Source organism: Harmonia axyridis, chromosome 1 (genome assembly GCF_914767665.1).
Source record: "Harmonia axyridis chromosome 1, icHarAxyr1.1, whole genome shotgun sequence".
NCBI classification, from domain to species: Eukaryota; Metazoa; Arthropoda; class Insecta; order Coleoptera; family Coccinellidae; genus Harmonia; species Harmonia axyridis.
Window position 1 is genome coordinate 78,567,926 of NC_059501.1, and position 21,168 is coordinate 78,589,093.

General features: G+C 32.6%; 2 protein-coding genes across 3 annotated transcripts in view; one reads left to right on the forward strand and one right to left on the reverse strand.

The window, feature by feature from the left end:
- LOC123681943 overlaps positions 1-12,071 on the reverse strand; it is a 100,592-nt gene extending 88,521 nt beyond the window's left edge. Inside the window, exons 1-2 of one of the 2 annotated variants that reach the window (XM_045620338.1) lie at positions 11,806-12,071; positions 6,392-6,426 (exon numbers count right to left, since the gene is read on the reverse strand). In XM_045620338.1, the coding sequence (XP_045476294.1) occupies positions 6,392-6,426; positions 11,806-11,863 (93 nt within the window). In that variant the 5' untranslated portion in view covers positions 11,864-12,071. The remainder of the gene's footprint in view (positions 1-6,391; positions 6,427-11,805) is intronic. The other variant, XM_045620330.1, reaches the window with a different exon arrangement.
- A 923-nt stretch (positions 12,072-12,994) lies between these two features.
- Positions 12,995-20,313, forward strand: LOC123671384 (dentin sialophosphoprotein-like). Its single transcript, XM_045605212.1, has 3 exons — positions 12,995-13,154; positions 13,414-13,690; positions 14,530-20,313. The coding sequence occupies exons 2-3, from the start codon at positions 13,426-13,428 to the stop codon at positions 20,145-20,147; spliced, it is 5,883 nt and encodes a 1,960-aa protein (XP_045461168.1). The 5' UTR covers positions 12,995-13,154; positions 13,414-13,425; the 3' UTR covers positions 20,148-20,313.
- Positions 20,314-21,168: the final 855 nt, after the last annotated feature.

Here is a 21,168-nt window from a genome sequence, read left to right on the forward strand (position 1 = left end):
CTGGCTGCTGAATATTGTACACCTCGTGAAAATATAGTTAGGTTGGGTGCATTGTGGGTAGAAATTTATTTCGTTCGTATATATCTGAACTCAGTGAGGTGGAAAAAGCAATACAAAAAACGGATGAATATTTTTTGAAGAAACATTCGAATCCAAATGGATCTAATAATGCCATTATGAACAAGCATAGAAATTCAAGAATATCGATGTTATTTTTTTATTCTCATATCTTATGAATCAAGATAGTATAACCATGAAATATTTCAACAATTTCGAGTGATTTTTTTTCTCCTGTAAACATGTTATATTTATAACACAGTTGTGTGTGATTCTTGAAATATTTTGCCACGGAAATCTAGAATTTCGATTACATTCAAATAATGAAATTCTATCATATTTATCAAAGATTTTTTACTATATGACTGGTTTTTTTACATGCTCACACTTCCAGGACTATACTTTTTAGAAAGTTCACTAATCATGGAAAAAATCCCCAATATGTTGAGGACCAAGGCTAAGGACTGGGAAGAACTGGGTAAAACGAGGTCACAGTCACAGTCTTCGGGGAGTGTTAGGAGGAAGCAGAGAGTGATCAACCCCGGAAATAAGATCAAGAAAGGTGACTAAGACGATAAGTTGAGTTTTAAGTTTTTTATTTCTTTCTACCTATTAACTTAACTATTTTTGCATTCGATTGATTGATTTTGGGTTTTTTTTCTTTTTTTGCTAGTTCCTTGTTGTGAATTGCTAACCTATTTTTTGTTGTTTCAATATGGATCAATTTTTAAGAGATTTTGATGTGGAAGTATACCGGTCTGGGTATCTAGATCAGTTGGTTGATTTAAACAAATTTGGTGTATCAAAAAAGTTCAAAATAATGCATAACAATATAAGAAGTATAGAGAAAAATATTGATGAGTTTAAATTATTGCTTAGAACATACCCTGAGGACTTTCATGTAATTGTATTGACGGAAACGTTCACAATTTCAGACCTGAATTTTTATAAGATCAGAGGATATACTTGTTTATATAACAATGGAAATTACAACAGAAATGACGGTGTTGTCATGTATGTTCGAGAAGATCTACAGTTCAGTAAAAAAATTGTATCTATTGGAGGGATAAAAGTTTTAGAAGTAGATATAGAGATGATGGGGAAGACAGTTAAAGTAACTGGAGTTTATCGTTCGCCACATTTGTGTCAGAGAATATTTAATAGGGATTTATTGGAGTATATCGAGAATTCGGGAAGATGGGATTACCATGTTGTTGTGGGAGACATGAACGTTAACTTGTTATCAACCGGTGAACTTGTTGAAGAATATAAGAGTTTATTCAGTTCATTCGGATATGGTTCTTATATAAATGATGTGACCAGACCTTCTAGTGGCAGTTGTTTAGATCATATCTTTCTTGGACGTCGTGATCCCACTGAAGATAAAAATAATGCATTCATCCTTCGTTCAGATGTTACCGATCACTATGCGGTATTGTTGTGCCTGGATATTGAAAAAATACAAAGGGAAAAGGCTCATAAATGTAAGAGCTATGTTGATTATGGCAAATTGAAGAAAGATCTTGGAAAGATAAATTGGGGTAATATGATTAAAAATAAAAGTGTAAGCTCTTTTGCAGAAGAATTCCTCCACTCATTAACTTATTATATAGAAAAGAACACAACAACTGTTAGATTATCATGTAAAAAATCAGGTAAGAAGGACTGGATTACACCAGGCCTTTTGAAAGCCATAAATGTCAAGAATAGCTTATACAAGAAAACTATTAATGACCCACTTAATGGAAGATTGAAGATGCAATATGCAAGATATCGAAATGTATTACAAAAGTTAATTAAAACTGCAAAAAAAGATCATATGAATAGCTTTGTAACAGAGAACACTTCAAAGACAAGATCTCTCTGGTTGTATGTCGATGAACTCTGCGGAAGAACTAGGCCTAAAACAGAAATAAATTCGGTTATAAGTTCTGATGGACAGTTACTAACATCAAAAAAAGAAATGGTGGAGGAATTCGGGAATTTTTTCAGTGAAATAGGAAAACGACTGGCGGAAAACATAGATGAAGTTCCAGAAAAAGAGGAGGGAGAACGTTGTTGTGATAATACACTTTTTCTGTTTCCAACTTCTGAAGATGAAGTGAGAGGAATGATAAGGGAATTAAAAAATGGTGGAGCTCCGGGAAATGACGGTATCAGAAATGAACTTATAAAAAATATTCAAGATGAAATAATAGAACCAATAATGTTGCTTGCAAATCTGTGTTTTGAGACGGCTGAATTTCCGAACATTTTCAAGGTGGGTGTGATCAAGCCATTGTTCAAGTCGGGAGATAAAACCTCTTTATCAAATTATAGACCAATCTGCTTAACATCTAATTTGTCTAAAATAGTGGAAAAATTATTAAAGGTGCGTATTGTTAATTTTTTGGAGAAGAATAAAATTTTATCTGATAATCAATACGGCTTCAGGAAGGGCAAATCTACACAGGATGCAATAAAAAATGTAGTGGAGAAAATTTACCAATGGTTGGATGGAAACAAGGTAGGTCTGTGCGTATTTATCGACCTTGCAAAGGCCTTCGACACCGTATCGCACAAAAAACTATTGCGAAAACTTTACCTCAATGGCTTTCGGGGCAAAGCACTCAAATTAATGGAAAGCTATTTATCAGATAGGACCCAATTTGTGAAGATAGATGAACATACGAGTAAAGGGAAAGCTGTTGAATATGGGGTTCCACAGGGGACAGTATTGGGACCAATTTTGTTCATTATATACATGAACAGCTTATTACTAATGAAAAGAAAAGGAGAAATTATCAGTTTCGCAGATGACACTGTCATAATGTACGAGGATAGTACTTGGAAAAAACTGAAAAAAGAAGCAGAGGGAGATCTTTCAATTATAAAGCAATGGTTCAGAGAGAATAAATTAACAATAAATTTGCAGAAAACAAAATATTTACCATTTGTTGCTTATCAATCAGGACTTCCACATATGGGCAATTTGGACGTTGACAACGAAACATCAATTCCCGAAACTGAATATATAAAATATCTAGGAGTTACAATTGATCGACATCTAAAATGGGACAAGCATATAGATATCTTGGTGATCAAACTGAGATGTTTACTTACCAAGTTTAGATATCTTAGGAAGTACTTGGATACAAAAAGCTTGATGATGGTATACTCAGCTTTATGTCAATCCCAAATGGCATATGGGATAATAGGTTGGGGTGGAGCGTATAGTTGTCATATGAGGAGGGTTGAGGTGATCCAGAAATGGTTGCTACGAATTATCTACGGAAAGCCTCTTCTGTATCCATCAGATGAATTGTTTACTGTTTCCAGGGTCATGAATCCCCACCAATTATTTGTACAGCAGATTTTAAATGGTATAAGTGAAAAGAAGATTCAACTCCAATTAACTAAGTGTGAATATGAAACACGGAACAAGACGAATCAATACCTTACTCCAAGAGCAGGAAAACGTATAGGCCAAAGATGCTTTGCCTATCTGGCCCCAAGAATATATGCCGCTGTTCCAAAAGAATTGAAGAACATCACAACACTCATTAAGAAGAGAAAAAGATTGAAAAATTGGGTAATTGACAAGGGCAGAAGATATTTTAATTCAATAATAAATCCCCAATAATGCTCACCATTTTTCACTGATTTTTGCTAGAAGAGAAATGAATAAATTACTTACTGGATTCAACCTTCCTCCATATAAGTATATTGATGTAACTTGAAATAGAGAATGAGCTTTTTGATGCAGTGTTGTTTGATGACCGAGTAGCTGATAGTGGACATGACCGAATGAGTGCGCCCCTGAGTTTATGATATAATATATGTAGATACGAGTATATGTATATAATTGTATGTATAGAATGGGCACTTATCTATGATCATTACTGTGATATTGAGTTTTTGTTGATTTTTATATTTTTATTGAAATATGTTAAAAGAATTTGATCTTGATTTGTGAATTTATTTGAATACTGGCTACTGCATTATATTTTGTTTATTTAGAAGTCACGTACAGGCTCACGCCTCTGTGACTAAATGTTTATACCCTGTAGCTTACAGAATAAACCATTTTATTATTATTATTATTATTAATTGAATTGAATATATATAGTACAAGACGTAGAGTTCCATACCACTTTTGCACACATTCCTGAACACTCATTACAAAACACAAAGTATATGTGCATAAGATTGTATAATATACTACCTAAGTATTTAAACGATTTATCTGATATAAAGAAATTAAAATTGAAATCATTTATTGTAGATACTGAACCATTTTCTATCAAGGAATTCATGGAATATTCTTTCAGGTATTGATTATTGATTGATTCGTTCCATTTGTGAATATTTTTTCTTTTCTTTTGTGTGTATTACATTGATCATGGAAATAAAGTTTTTGTTATGTTATGTTATTTCTTCAAAGAAATTGAAATAAATAAAAGAGGGAAACCTGTGGTTTCCTTCCTTTTTGAAAACAACAATAATTCAAATTTATTTAAAAATAACAAAGTATGAAGAATTTCATCAAATGAGGTGTTCTGTAAGTGTCTACTATTTCCGTTCAATTTTCATATGCTTGATTGAAAGATATAATTTATAAGCCGATCAACTCTGGGCAAAAGTGGAGATGGCGGTAATCCATGGTTTCGCTTTTCTCACTTCCATTGAACACATCATCAATTCAGCAAATATTCAGAAAAGTGTTCTTAAACGAAAATAGTCGACACTTAGAAAACCTGATTTTATTATTATTATTAAATACTTCGTGTCTTGTATTTTCTAAATAAATTCGAATTTTTATGGTTTTCATAAAGACTACCCCTCTAAAAGTGCCCAACATGTATAGCCGTGCAAATCTATGGGCTCTGAATTTTCCTCAAATTTTCAAAATTCTCCTAAATTTTATCAAAATTGAATAAGAATTGAATAATTCAGTACTGTCACAGCTGATATCAGACAGATCGAAAATCAGATGAAAAATCAAAAGTTTTCAGAATACTTCAAGGTTCATTTTGCAAGTGGAAATTTTGAATCCAGAGACCAAAAAATGAGGAAAGCACTGAATGGTGTAGGCCTCTCCTATTGGCCAAGGCTGACCGCTTCTGGGTCATTGCTTCTTTCAGAAAGTCCAGTACAGTTCTGAGTTAACAGTTGTGCCTTAGGGGAGCTGCTCATAACAGATAATTTCCTGCCAATTCCACCAAACACACAGCAGAACCTTCCTGGCCGTCAATCCTAGCTTGGCCATCGTTTCCGCCGCCTCATTACGTTTGGACCACGACCGTTTTTGCTTGACGTTGTCGTAAGTGATCCACTTTTCATCACCAGTCACCAACCGCTTCAAAAATGGGTCGATTTTGTTGGGATTCAACAGCGATTAGCAGCTGGAAATTCTGTCCATGAGTTTTTTTGCGTTATCTCGTGTGGTACCCATACATCGAGCTTCTTCTTGAGACTAGCCTTATTCAAATGGTTTCAAACGGTTTTTTTATAATCTTTAATTCTTGGGCAATCGACACAGTTCTTACATGACAGTCGGACACGACAATGTCCAAGATTTTATCGACAATTGTCCTTCCACTGCGTGGTGCATCTTAAATATTATTTACATTTTAAACCGCCTGGCTTGCAGTTTTTATAGTATTCTTTAGTTATTCTTCGATAAAGGCGAAAACGCCTTTATCGAAGATAAAGGCGATAAACGCCTTTATCGAAGAATAACTATAAAATATACAGTATTTTGTCTTTGCTAGTGTCCATCTTTGACGCGCGCTCAAACTGAGTCAACTAATCACATAACTTTCAGGAAAGTTTTTGTAGTACGAAATCTTGTGAAACCCGATCGGACTTATACAGATAACTAAAGCCATCTATTGAAAAAATAATGGATTTCTTTTCACGACACGTAATATGTGGTATCCGATATGATGGAATTGGTGCATGAATTAACGAGAGCTCAAAAACTCCTGATTTCACGTCGGTGCATTTCTCATTTTTGGCTTTTGGATCCAGTAAATCCCGAAATAATTTTGTTGGGTCATCATAAATTTCAATAGCCGGCGTTATGAATTTTACTGTACTCGTAACCTCCAAATTGTCTCATTAATCCGAGAGAATTTAATTGAAAATTCTTCTCCTAGATTCTCCATTAAATATGAAAATATTACGTTCGCGCTGTAAAGCAGAATTCCAGAAATAGCAGCCTTATTTCCGTAGTAGAACAATTCATAATTATATCCACTCTAATTAGTAAACTAAGGAATTCCATGGAAAAAGATAAAAATTTGAGTTCTGACTTTTGTTCGCTTTTTGTTTGTCCCCACTCCAAACTTACCTCATCGCTTTTGTCCTCTTTGTCTGCTTGGGCAACTGGAAAGAAGAAAATCTGCGTTAAGAAAAATAATCTTAATCCAGCTGAATTCAAATGAAAATTAGTAATGAATAAATGAGTTAACTCTTGTATTTGTCTTCGAAGGAAATTTTTAATTACTCAACTTTATAAGTATTGTTCTAGAAAGGGCGATACCTTTTCGACTTTTTCCTGATAAATATCTGTTCTTTTTTGAGCGACCATTCCTCAAGTAGAGCATTAAATCATTTTGACACAATATCTGTATTTTTCGAGTTTTTACCGAGGATCATCTCAATTCTCTCGATAAGATTGGTAGCAAGAAAATCAAAAATCTATGATTTATGTTCCTATGAAACAAAGGGACTACCAAATTCTTACTAGTGTTATCTTTAGAACAGTAACCGTGGGTTAGGGTCGGAAAAATCCCCTCTACTTTCAAGAAGAATATCAAAGAGCAAAAGCAATACAAGTTGCGCAAGTTCATCAATCGGTTACACTCATATAGTTCTTTAGTTGGGAAAAGTGTTTACTGAGAAGAATTTTCGAAACCGCATTCTGTGTGACCTTTAATAGTTAATATTTAATTTGTCGAATGCTGGTTGGTCCGAAATTGTTATAGAAAATGTAACAAAGTATGTTTTTGAAGTATTCAGATCCGAAAGGCTTCTGTTCAGCCATACAATCATGAGTTCTATTTCCGAACTAGCATTCCTAAGAACATCCAACCAGCTCCTAGCCTGAAAAATTAAAACGGTATCATCGGCGTAAGAGAGAACTCGACAATCTTTTGTTGCAGTATGAATTTCATTTATATACACTAGAAAAAGGGCCAGGCCAAGAACTGTGCCCTGCAGCACCCCGGTATCAAGTGCCGAATAGAAACTATAAGATATATTAGTTTTTCTTCTTTAGTTAGTTAGGTAATGTGCTTTAATATTGCCACATTTTGAATGTGTTGTTGAAACGTTTATCGTTCCAGTAATGGCGTAGTTTTTACTTGCCAAATGTCAAAAGATGACAGCTTCAAAAGTGATGACGGCCTAGATAGCGAGCTCTTCAAAAGGAAAGCTCTTACAGAGCCTTCTAAATCTAGAGCAGATTTAGAAGGCTATGGCTCTTATCGGAACACTATAGATATTCACAGAACTATATATGAATACACAGAAATTAATAACGAACGTGCAAAAGTTTTGGATTTGGTGGTCATGTTTTTCAGTAAATTTATTTCATGCGATTTCCAAGCATCTCGTCGCAGCATCGGTGAATTCCAACTCGGCAAGTTCATTACATTTCAAATTAACCGGCTAATAACCAATTTTCCGAAACTTAATTGGGATAGAGAACTCCGATTGATGAGTTTCGTATCCTGGATTGCCAAATTTCGTCGATATTATCGTTGTGCGCTTTCGAAGCGGTTATTTGTGTTGCATAGCCTAGATGGGATTTCCGATGGAACATGTTTACAATCGTAATATTTCTTTTGCTGTTGAGAATACTGCAAAATTGGCAATTCAGGAACTGGAACGACGCTTTCATCATATTTCCAATGATAAGGCTATAGATTTGTTAAAGGAGAAACCTCATCCCCTAAAATTTTTACAATTCTCGTTATTGAGTGAGTATAAAGTGGAAAACCTCCGAGTTCTGAATATAGGTTTATGATTTTCGCTTATTCAAAATTTCTAAGTAAGGCGAGGATGCTAGATAGGAATTGATAAGAGAGTTTTTGAAGTTATTGAAAACTTTTTTGAATTTTTTGACATATGACAAGTAGAACTACGCCATCACTAAAAATAGAATGATAAACGCTTTAACAACGCATTGAAATTGTTAAAATTTACTACAAAAGTAGTTAAAGTTTTGCAAAACTAAAGCACTTTCTCGCTGATTTGATCCTTGAAATTCGTCAAAATGATCCGGATTTTCATCGAAAAATCATCTTCGGTGTCAGGCCCATTTTTATCTCGGAGGCTACATTAATAAGCATTTGGGGCTCCGAAAATCCAATAATGATTGTTGAAAAGCCTCTCCATCCTCAAAGTGTAACAATTTCTAAACGTTATTGAAACGTGTATCTTACCATAATTGAATGATATAACCTAGTGAACACAGTGTTGCCATTATAATCATTTTGTATTGTATCATTCCTATACGCTCTATTAGTGATGACGTCATACACCGCCATTTTAGTTCTCCTGTCAGTGTTCGGAATCCAAACAAACAAATTGTCATTCAAATTAGTACGTTGTCGTTGAAGAAATTGGCTTATTTTGATAAATAAGACTATTTAAGGAACGATTTTACTATTAATTTACACACAGAAGGAACGAGATTAATGCCAGTAAGTTTGAACTTGAAGTTCAACTAATAAACACGGCTTTTTACAAAATCTGGGGAATGATACAGGATTCAAACTTACTGGTAATAACCTCGTTCTTTCTGTCTATCAATTAATACTGAAATCGTTTCTCAAATACTCTTATTTATGAAAATAAGCCAATTCCTTCAACGACACCCTACTAATTTGAATGACAATTTATTTGTTTGGATTCCGAACACTGACAGGAGAACTAAAATGGCGGTGTGTGATGTCACACTAATAGAGCGTATTGGAAAACCCTTTCCATCTATACGCAGAATATCAAATCGGTCGAATATGAATGCTTTTCAAAATCGAGTAAAAAAGATGGGTCCAAGAAAGATCCCCTCTGGGACTCCAAACCTTCGTATTTTGTACTTTCTTGGATAAGTAGTCTTCTCTATTGCCTTTTCAATATGAATAAACCACGAAAATAATACGTATGTATCGTATAATGATAGAAACTCGAAATGATTTCAACGGCAGTGGGAACGATGCCATCTCTTAGTTGAAATAGTAATTAATTTTTTTCGTTGGTCTGGAATTCATTATAAGTAGTTCTTGTTCGCGAAAACCAATCTTTCGTTCCTAATTGAATCGGTCAGAAAATTGCTGTGTGTCGGGAAAACCGAGAATAGTCCGGGAAATGGGAGACCAAGATTGATTGGTAGGGAAATAATTGGAGGTTTTATGCGGGACTCGAATTTTCGTTGAATCCTTCGGGGAAAATTGAAAGAATTAAGTTGCTTTCGTTCTGTATGCAGCGGAAATCGGAAAATCATTGGAATTCGTTTTTATCGGCTTTGAACTACGGCAAAAAAAATTGAAAATTCAACTTTCAACCGATTTTTCAGACTTGAGAAAAAAATCTCTAAAATAATCAAAGAATTATAAATAATCCTCAATAATATTGAATCGCAACACCAATGAAGATAAAAATCATTGAAATTCACTCCAGATTCATAAAGAAACCCTGCAAATTTCATACTGTGGTTAATATTTTCTTCTTATCATCAAAGAATATCCCAAATTATTGGAAGGGAAGCTCACTGCATAAAAATTAGAAAAGTACTGACGTAAAATATGAGGTATCAAATTATGATTTTTTGCATAATTCTTTATTGATAAAAATACTATCCTCAAAAAGGAACACTTCGATATACTTAGGTAATGTTTATTTTTAAAGTGCTTCATAACTTCATTGATTTTGAATATTTACTACCTAAAATAAAATTGAATGCAGATAACTCTGATGAGACGTAAAGTTGGATGTAGATTTTATTCCAACTAACTACGCGATAAAAGAGTCAAACTTGGCAAAGTTTGATTTATTCCAGACGTTAATTTTCAATATCAAAAGATATTCTGAGGCAATTCAAATTAATTTATTGTCAATTGGTTTCATTTCCATAATTTTGTTAGATTTCGATTCAGAATGCTTTTTTGTGGAATTGTTATGCCGTCTTTATTCTCCGTATACATGGCGGACGGACTGAATCGATTATCACACAAAAGTTTTTGAGTCCAGTCTCGGCTCAAAATTTGAAAATTACAGTTATGATATTTTGCAAAATGATAGCCAATATGGGACAAGCGCGCAAAAAAGTTATAAAATAGACAGTCCATGTAAAATGTTCAATCAGCAATTTTTTTTTCTATCCATTCTGGTCATTCAAGAAATCATTCCATTCAATATTATCGAAAATAACAATTATTGTTAATCGCATCCGCCATTTTGTAGTTTTAGTTTTGGATTACGGTTTTTCGTTTAGATTTTATCAACGAGGCATGAAGTTTGTTCTATTCGTATTCTTTTCCCAATTGAATATCATTAAACCAGTAGTCTTAGTATTTGAGTATAAATTACTCATACGTTTGCACTGCAAATATTCATAAATCATTTTAGAAATGCTCGTTTTCCAAACAGATCGCTCTACCAGTTCATCATGATGTGTCAAATTGTGAACTTCGACTAATCCGTACTCAAATTCAATTCTGTCCGTTCGTAAACATGATAAATAACCCAAGCTACTGAAAGCTTGAAATTTTTAGCAATGCCTTCAAAATGAATCGCATATAATTTAATATGTTAAAATAGTTCCGTGGTCTCCAAGGGGCGCATAAATAAATGAGCACTCAAAAGCTCATGTCATTCCCTATTCTTTTCGTTCAAATCAAACTGCATTAAAGCTCAATTCATTCAACGAAAATGAAAAAAATTTAAATATTCTATCAAACTGAAAAATCAATGAAATCATAAAAATTTATATTCGCATATTCAATAACAGCCGTATTCATTATTTCACATTTAATTTGTTGTAGGTACTTCACTGATATAAAATCATGATGATGAGTACCTACCTAATTCAAACTGCAACAGAATCAAATATTAATTCTAATAGAGAAACAAAAATTAATATAAAGTCATTTCAGAAATGATTATTGATTCGGACTTCAAATCCAATATTATTTTCGGAAAAATTTAATATTTTTTAGAATCAAATACCATCCATTAATAAAAAAAAATGTTGAAAATATATGAATGAATAAAATACTTATATGTTGATAAAATAACCGGAATTATGTGAATAACTTGAATAATATTCATTAATAAAAAAAAACAATTAGCAAAAAAACTATGAATGAATAAGATTCCTACCTATATGTTAATAAAATAACCGGAATTGTGTAAATGACTTAAATAATATGAGCTCGAAACATGAATACTTTCTGAACAATCGAATTTCTCACAGAACTGTAATTTCATACATTATTATTGACATAAATATACATGCTCCTAACAAGTGTCACGTGGATTTTCAAACTAATGATACAAAAAATATATCGCTCCATAGAAATTATTCAATCATTCATTTATACTCTTCTCCTAACATAACATTGAGTTAAATATACAAACAACTGATTCCAGTCACTAATACAACTCTTGAGACTGAAGAATTATCGATTAAATATTCCTGAAGGAATTCTAACGAAACCGAACATAAATTCAGAAGCCAACAATCAGAAATCAGATTACCTTCTTGTACAGCGGCTAGCAAAGCACAACAAAAGAACACTTTGTACATATATCGCATTGTAAGATCGTTCTCGATTATTAAAGATTCATTTGTAAGATTTTTTACATCTTAAAAACGAATAACCGTTCTTTCCGAGCGATTTGAATAGAAGAGATCGTGAAAATGTTGAGAGCTTTCATTGATTTCGGCTGATATTATAAAAGCCCGGTGGTTGGAGATATACTACACATATTACAATGCATCTTGAACGTCTAGTCGCTATTGCCAACACGCAACCCATAAAACAGGCGTACTGTGCGGACAACGTTGCCACTTTTTCACAGGATTCCTTGGCATGAAGTAATTTTGCTGCATTTCATTTTTTAAATGGACAGATTAAGTGACAGTTCAGTTTCTTTTGAATACGAAGATTCATATTAAAATTATTAACTTAAATAATCAGTTAAATATTTTACAAAAAATTCAACTCAAACAAGAGTATTATCTTGTAATTCATCTGCTCAAAGCACTTTCTCAACTATTTCTTATTCAATAAAAATTAATCTTCACAGAAAACTGTCAAAATATAGAGATATAATTCACGAATATCTTGATATAAAACAAAAATACCAGGCCAAATAAAATAGCACCCGAAATAACTTACAGCTGAGGATAGTTACAATTCAGTAAATTGTGGATCAGGCCACCAATTGGAGATTCGAATTTTTGGATTCGTCGATATTCAGTTATTATCTACAGCTCAGTTCAATAAATAATAATAATAAATATTCTAAATACTAGTATCTGTACTTCTTAGTGCCCTGTCATTTCATTCTAACATGTTATTTATATTCTTCTTTTTTTTTAATTCAAACTTTTCTCGAAGGTTGCGTTTTTATTGCCACCAAAAAGTAATCGATTAGTCGTAAATCCGTAGGAGTGTTTTATTTTCACCAAGGGTATGTCATTTCTTACCAAACATTATTATCATTATTGTAATACTTTGTGTTAAATTAATTTTTTGAAATCAATGCACACAATAATGATAATTGCATTTCAGACGGATTTGATTATGTCAACCGTAAATTGATTCTACCGATAAAATCCATCGGTAAATGTGGTTAAAATAAAAAACGCTTCTCAACTTTATTCGAAATGTCATTTATTCAAATGCATTTCTATGGATCGCGGTAAAATGAACCAACAGCTGAAAATAAGACATATAAATGCGTCTGCGTCAAGAATATTCAAAGTGACAAAAGTCATAGTTAACCGCTTTTTCCAGGAAGACATTCGCGAAAGTGCACGTGTATCAGTTTCATTTTTTTATTAAATGTTTTAATTATTTTTTATTTTATTTTGAAATCAGGTGAGTTAAGTTGACATATATTCTTCTCATTAGATTTTTTGAAGAAATCCTTTGAATCAACCGGTTATCTGCGCCATCATGCATGGACCACCACGGTTTCTGTTCAAAAAAATTCTCTTATGATATATTTCCCTCCAAATTCTGCTTGATTGAAAACTACAGATAAATAATGTTTTGATTCTAATCACTAAACTAACCTACACGCTATTTAAATGCGCAATATGTCGTCATAATATGAATTATTACCTATTTTTTTTAGTACAGTCGAAAAATGTCTAGAAGAAGTCAAGTAGATCTAACTGTTGACGAAAAAGCAGATTCCCCTTTTCCTGTGAGAAGATCTAGTCGTATCTCATCGGGCCAGAATGTGATCAGTTCTCCAGCACCCAAAGCTATTAAGTCTAGAAGAAGCTCAGCCAGTAGTATAACTGAGAAAAATAGTGTGGAAGATAATGCCTCCCCCAAAGAAAAAAGGAAAACAAGAAGGACCTCCACTGAAGAAGATCCTAAGCCTTCGACAACTAGAAGTAGAAGAAGTAAGTTTTAGCTTCAAATTGAGCAAATTGTTCGATATTCAATCCAAAAATTATAAACTTCTCTTCAATGATTTGAAACTGCGAAAATAATTCTTATAAGAACTGAAAGTTTCTTATAAGAAATTTATTTTCTGATTCTTAAGAAATTACACAATTTTATCAGAAAAACATTTTCTGTCTTGCAGTTCTTTATATTTCTTGAAATACCTCAAAACCCTTAGGTTCTATTAGGTATTTCGATTCTAATGTAATACCTTCTTTTTTTTATTGCTGTCCTTTCCATGATATCACAGACATATCACATTTATTATCAGAAAAACAAGTCATTTCCTTTATTCTACATTTAAATTTATTTAGGAATATTTCAAACTTTTGAAGGAATGAAAAGTGTAAACATTGAATTTAAATTAACTCTGGTATCTTAAGAGATGTTATCATCTTTGATAAGAGTGATCAATATGCAATTTTAAATTTTCATGTATTCATATTTTCTGTTATTTCTTCAAAATTTTTTAGTAAATATGAAATTGAAAAAACAAAACCAAAGTCTGGAATTAAAGCAAACAAAATATACTTTGTGGATTATTTGATACTGTCACTACTGACTGTATTGACAATCTTGGTTTCATTTCTAACCTTCATCTCCTAAATAATGGAAATGAACATTTAGCTAGTGACAAATTTTAGTACTTAAAAGGTCTGAATAAAATAAATGAAACTTATAATAATAATAGATATATTCTTCAGAATATGGCTCTAATTGATGAAATATTTTCTATATTTCTGTATTGATAAATCTAATTACTATTATTTAAGCCAGTCTTTTTCATTCTCCACAGGTTCCATTTCTAGGGTTATTGAAGAAGAAAAACCTACTCCAAATTCCCCAAGCCGTAGAAGTACAAGACAGTCTTCCTCGTCGCCTTCCTTAGACGTTCCAGCTAGAAGAACAAGAAGATCATCACAAGACACAGAAACGGTTGATGTTCCGGCCAGACGAACTACCAGAAGATCTTCAACTGGTATTCAAGAAAGCACCATTGAAGAAATAATAGAACAAGCAAAACCTATCACTAGAAGACGCAGGTCAACTTCAATCGATGAACAAGAAGAAACTTCAAAAACTGATATCAGGCCTAAAACAAAAAGATTATTCAATGAGGACAATCATTTAGAACCAATTAAGGAACAAGATCAAGAAGTTAAGGAAAAAGAAGTTTCTGAAAAAAGCTCACATAAATTGGAAGTATTGCATGAAATTTCAGATGAAGAAACAGAAAAAATAATTGGAGATTTAAAGGATGCATTAGAGGAATCCAGTCCTGAGAAAATTTCTCCTGAAAAATCTATAACTGAAGTGAAGGTCGCCATAGAAAAAGATACATCAGATGAAACTGCTGAAAAGGATGAAACAGTGAAGGAAAAATCTTCTGTACTTCAAAACTCAAATGAAATGGAGAAATCTATAGAGAAGAAAAGTAACTTAGACATAGAAACTCTTGAAAGAGCTGGGAAAAATGAAGAAAAGACATTTGCCTCTCCTGGAAGCGATAAGGAAAATACATCAGTAAACATTCCTAAAAAGAGATTATCTACAAATGTAATCGAAGAAAACTCAAGTGGAATTATGTCAGAATCAAATGTCTTCAGTGTTAAAACAACCTCAAGAAACAGTTTCTATGAACCTATGGAAGTAGATGAGGATGAGGATGATGTATTTGCAGCACAAAGTCAAGCTGGTGAAAGTTCAGTTGAAAAATCTACAGAAGATAAAGCAACTGATGAAAAAGATATATTATCTTCCAAGACCCCAACACAAAAAATATTAATTATTAATGGAAAATCATATGAAGATGAGGAAATCGGAACAGAAGTCATTGTTCCTGCTAAGAGAGCAAGTATTAACAAGAAATCTGAAGAAACAGATGACAAAATTGAAGTAGTGACACCTTCCAAAAATCTTACTCCAAAACGAACAAGTATGAATGCTAAAGAAGATAATGAAATCAAAGATAAAGTTGAATCTCCTGGAATCTTAGCGCCGAAAAGCTCTAATATGAGTGAAGATGAAAGTGAAGAAATTTCAGCTACTCTTAAAATTCAAACCCCAAAAAAAGGAAATTTGAAGACTAATGAAGAAGATAAAGAAAGAAAAAATGAAACTACACCACCATCTCAAATCTTTAGTCCTAAGAGAATTAGTATTGGTGAAAAATCAAAGGAAGAAAGTAAGGAGACTGAAGATGAAATAGCAGCTACTTCCAAACCTCAAACTCCCAAAAGAATTAGCATGAGTGGAAAACCAAGTGAAGATGAGCAAGATGCGACTCTTTCAAAAATCGCCACTCCCAAAAGAATTAGCATGAGTGGAAAACCAAGTGAAGAAGAGGAAGATGTGACTCTTTCAAAAATCGCCACTCCCAAAAGAATTAGCATGAGTGGAAAACCAAGTGAAGAAGAGGAAGATGCGACTCTTTCAAAAATCGCCACTCCCAAAAGAATTAGCATGAGTGGAAAACCAAGTGAAGAAGAGGAAGATGTGACTCTTTCAAAAATCGCCACTCCCAAAAGAATTAGCATGAGTGGAAAAACAAGTGAAGAAAAAGAAGAAATTGAAACGGAAGATGCCACCCTTTCTAAAATCGCAACTACCAAAAGAATTAGCATGGGTGAAAAACCAATTGAAGAAAAAGAAGAAAATGAAACAGAAGATGCTACCCTTTCTAAAATCGCAACTCCCAAAAGAACGAGTATAAATTTAAAACCAAGTGAAGAAGATGAAGTTATGGCACTTTCTAAAAGTAAAAGTCCCAAAAGAACCAGTTTGAATAAAAAACATAGTGAAGAAGATGAGGAAATGGAAGATTCTGACCCCAAAAATTTGAGTGTGAATGGAAATTGTAATGAACAAAATGAAAAAGAAATTGTAAACCTGAATGATTCAATTTCTAATAAAGATGCTAGTATGAACAGTACCATAAAAGATGATTACACAATGGAAGGATCATTTTCAAAGTTAAATTCCTCAGATTCAGATTATCCAGTATTAGAAAAAGCAATTAGTCCTACACCAGAACATTCTGCGTCCTTGAGAGAAAATAAAACTTTATCATCAGATGATCTTAATGAAACAAAAAATGATGATGACGCTGCTAGTGATACATCAATTAAACTAGTCGATACTGATGATGAAGATGAAGTAGCCACTAAACCAGATTCTGCGAAAGATTTGGTAGAAATTGAAAAAATCAATGTCTCAGTATTGGATGAAAGTTTTAATAGTGAGGAACCTTCTGTTATTGAAGACACTAGTTGTAAAATAGTTATCGAGGATTCTGGAGATGAAGTAATATGTACTAGCAAAAATTATTATTCTGAGGAAAAAATAGAAACTATGGTAGTGGAACTAAATGATGAAAAGGAAGAAGAAATAAAAAAATCAAAAGATAATTATGAAAAAAGACAATCATTAACAAAAAGAAAATCAGTACTTGAAGAAGAATATGATTCTACTACAAATATTCCATCTATTGATGATGACAATCAAATAACTAGTACAACAAATGCAGAATCCAATATGACATCTTCAAAGCTGGAGGGAAGCAAAGACTCTGAATGTCAGATTTCTCCAAATAAAAGGCAAAGTATGGATATGTGTGCAGAAACTCTTGATGATGAGGATAAAAGTGTTTCAGAAAAATCTGTAGAAAATAGAGAAATAAGAAGTAATCAAACAATGGATAAAATTGAATTTATTTTGGATACAGAATCGTCTTCTGATGATATACTGGATACAAATGATTCTTGTTCTCCACTTTCTTCTGTAAAACATGAGAAAGAAGCAGGTGACTTAGAAAGTGCCACAATTGCTCTGAATGATACCAATGAATCGACAAACTCAATAAAAGTCGAAAATAGAAAAGTTAATGAAAAGTCAGACACTGAATTTGAAGATATGGAGATGAGCTATTCGAAAAATATACCAAACACTAATCGCAACTCTTTAGATAGAAAAAAAAATATATCTCATGGTTCAGACAGAATTGAAAAACAAGAAACAAACCAAACAATTGTATTTCAGAGTGTCGAAGTTGTTCAAAAAAATTATAGGCAAGAACTTGAAGATGTTAGTACATCAGAGGATCAAAAACATACACCTAAAGTTGAGAAATCGAAATCAAGAAAAAGAAAAAATCGACATTCCATGCCCAGTAGTCTGGATAATAATGATCAGGAATCTGATAATGAGCAAGTGGAAGAAGTTATAAATGCCAGGTTGTCTTTACCAAGTCGTCAACGTTATCATATAAATATTTCGATCAAGGATAAAACTAATGAGAGAAAAAAAAGCATTCATGAAGAAGAAAATCTAATAAACTCAAGAATGTCAAATACACGCTCATCTCTATCAAAATCTATTAGTGAAACAGAAAGTGCATCTGAAGGAAAATCAAACTTAATACCTGATAATGAAAACGATGCAATAGACAATGATAAATTGCATCCTTTCAGCGAATCTGAAGAAGTAGAGGAAAAAACAATTGCAACTGAGTCGAATAAACAGAAAACAAAAAGTGTATCTCCCACAAAAGAATCTGAAGAAAAAGGAAAAAGATTGAGGTTATCTACAGAACTTGCATCTAATGTTCAAGAACAAAAGGCATCTGAAAAGAAGAAACTAAAGTTCAAGAAAGACCAGTTGGAAATAATGGCCAGAAGCGGCATAGAGGTGGAAGATGATGACCTTTTTGACGATTTGGCCGAAGCGAAAGATGCACTAAGCGATGAAGAAAGTGATGAAAATGAAATCATAGTTAAAGGAGAATCAGTTATGAGTTCTTGTTCAGACAGATGTAGTTCTACAGATGATTATGACTTAAATGACTCGTTCATAAATGATGAGGAACAGGAACAAGAACTGTTGAGTGGCGAGGAAGATTTCCTTGAAGTCAATAAAAAAGGAGCAAAGAAATACAAAAGGATTATAAAAACATCAACCAGTGATTCAGATCAAGAAGTTGACATAGAAGAGTTTTCCAATCCTTCCCAAATCCCTGAAATTAAAGTTGTGTTGGTCGAAGAAGAAAAGAATGAAGAATCCATTCAAAATCTTGACAAAGATAAAGCGTTTGAAGAAAAACTAGATTCTATTCTTAAAACTAACCCTGTGGATATTAGCACTCCAAACCAAACTATAAATGAGGCAATGAATACTTCTGTTATCTCTGAATCTTCAGTAATTTTACAAGAAACTTGCAGTATTGGTGCTGCAAAAAATAAAGTAATTGTCAATAGAATTAATAGTATGGTAGATGTCTTTTGCAAAAGTATAAATGAACCAGAAGGTAATATTTCTTTGAATGTATCATTAAACTATATACCACCTCCTACAGTGACATCTGTTGAAACTATAAATTCTTTGAATATACCTCGAGAGGAATCTTCAAATAATGGACAAGCGAATACAGTAGTTTCACCAAAAAAACCTGAGGATAAAAAATACTGTGAAAAAATTAGTGAAAATACAGAGATATCCAGTATATTCAAGAAGGAAATTTCAAAAAAAACTAAGAAATCCAAGAAAAAGTCTAAAAAAGAGCTTGATGCTCCAACAAAAGAAATCGCAGCTGCAGTCAGTGAACAGAAAAAGAAAAAACATAAGCGTACTGCAGATTGTGTAACATCTGTTACAAATGAAATAACACCTGTATCCAGTGAACAGAAAAAGAAATCACACAAGCGTCTCAAAGAATGTATATCATCTGTTTCAAACGATATAACAGCTGTAGACAGTGAACTGAAAAAGAAAACACTCAAGCGTCCTGCAGATTGTGTTACAAAGGACAGTGATGTAAAATCTCATATCAAGAAGAATAAAAAATTAAAGGTTTCTGAAGAATCAACTCAAAAGGCATCGCTTGACAAAGGTAAAGTGAAGAAAGTTGCATTTGAGACAATTGTTCCTGATTCAAAAGACAAATCAAAAAAATCCAAGAATGTTGCAGAACCAATCATTGCAAAGAAAAAAGACAAATATGATGAATCTGTCGAAGCTAAAAAATCAAGTTCTTCAGACATTAAAAAGAAAGTGAAAACTGTTAAATTAGTTCAAGAAGATACTCAACAGAAGAAAAAAGAAAAACGAAAACACCCAGAAACGATTGAACAAGATACTGTCACTAAAAAATTACGTATATCAAAAACTGAAGATAAAAAACAATATCATACTAAGAACCAACATGTGAAAGAAATAAGACCAACAATACCTTCAAGCCGTTCAGTTGGGCAGACTGAATGGGATGAAGAACTTGTTTTAATTCAACCATCAGCCGCTACATCTTCTAAAAGTGGTTTTAATTTGGAGAAACTAATAGATAGGGATTTTAAGAATAGAATGATATATGATACCTCAAGAAATAAGAGAGAGCCAGTTTCCAAGTCTAGGAAACATCACTAATGAAAAATTTTATGAAGGATACAAGAATCTACGAGATCTTTATTTTTTCAAAAATTTTGTTTATATGTTAACTTTATATTTTATTGTTTTTATCTCTTATCAAGTCTGATAACTTTGTAAGTAAGAATCATGTTATGTAATTGATTAAATATTTTTTTCAAGGAAAGTTGATTTTTAATTGTTGCAAAGGAAGATGAGGAAGTTATTTCGTTTAGTTTATTTAGCAATGCAGTATCAACATTTAAGGTCATTAGCTGAAAGTTTTTAAAGATTCATCATTTATATTATGCCTTTGTATCAAAGTTCTTACTATTGAATCTGCAAGGTGAACTGTTCAAATCTAAAGGTATTCCTTTAGATTGGGGATGCTTAAAAATGACACTTGAGAATAAATCATTTTCTCTATTTCAGTATCGTAATGAGTTCATTACAGTTCTAAAAACAGTGCTCTAATGAACTCATTACAGCATTGTTTTCAGTTATATTTTTCGACTTCCAATCATATATCCTATCAAAATTCAACACTTGTCAATGTAATATAATTCGGATTTCATTAAATGAATTGCAACATTATTCGCAATTCATCTTAACTCTGTTGATGTTAAATCGATTTCCTCAGACATAATTCGCGAATTGAATGCGTTATTATCAAAAATTTCGAAATTCTAAAAGTACGATTCAAATCCCGTAATCTGTCAATTTTCGTAACAGACACACCAACTGCCAAGATACAATACAAATGTCCCTAGGATGTTCAATCTGAATTTTTCATTGAATTTCGAAAAATATTTCATAAAACTTGACTGAAATAGAGAAAATATCGTCTAATACTCGTTGCAGAAGGCAATTTCAACACTCATGCGTTCGAAAACTCGCTCGTTTTCGAATTTCGCATTCGTGTTGTAATAGGAGCCCATTCTGCAACTTGTTTTAGAATATACTATTGAAGTTTATCTTTCATCTCATTTAAATACATCAAAAAAAACAAATTTTACGTTATGGTTTGTTATACCCTCTTTAG

What these genes read in the sequence shown, in the direction of transcription:
- LOC123671384 (XM_045605212.1), top strand. Translation starts at nt 13,426, where the DNA reads ATGTCTAGAAGAAGTCAAGTAGATCTAACTGTTGACGAAAAAGCAGAT. An exon ending in GACAACTAGAAGTAGAAGAA is followed by an intron (nt 13,691 to 14,529) that starts GTAAGTTTTAGC and finishes CATTCTCCACAG; the next exon opens with GTTCCATTTCTAGGGTTATT.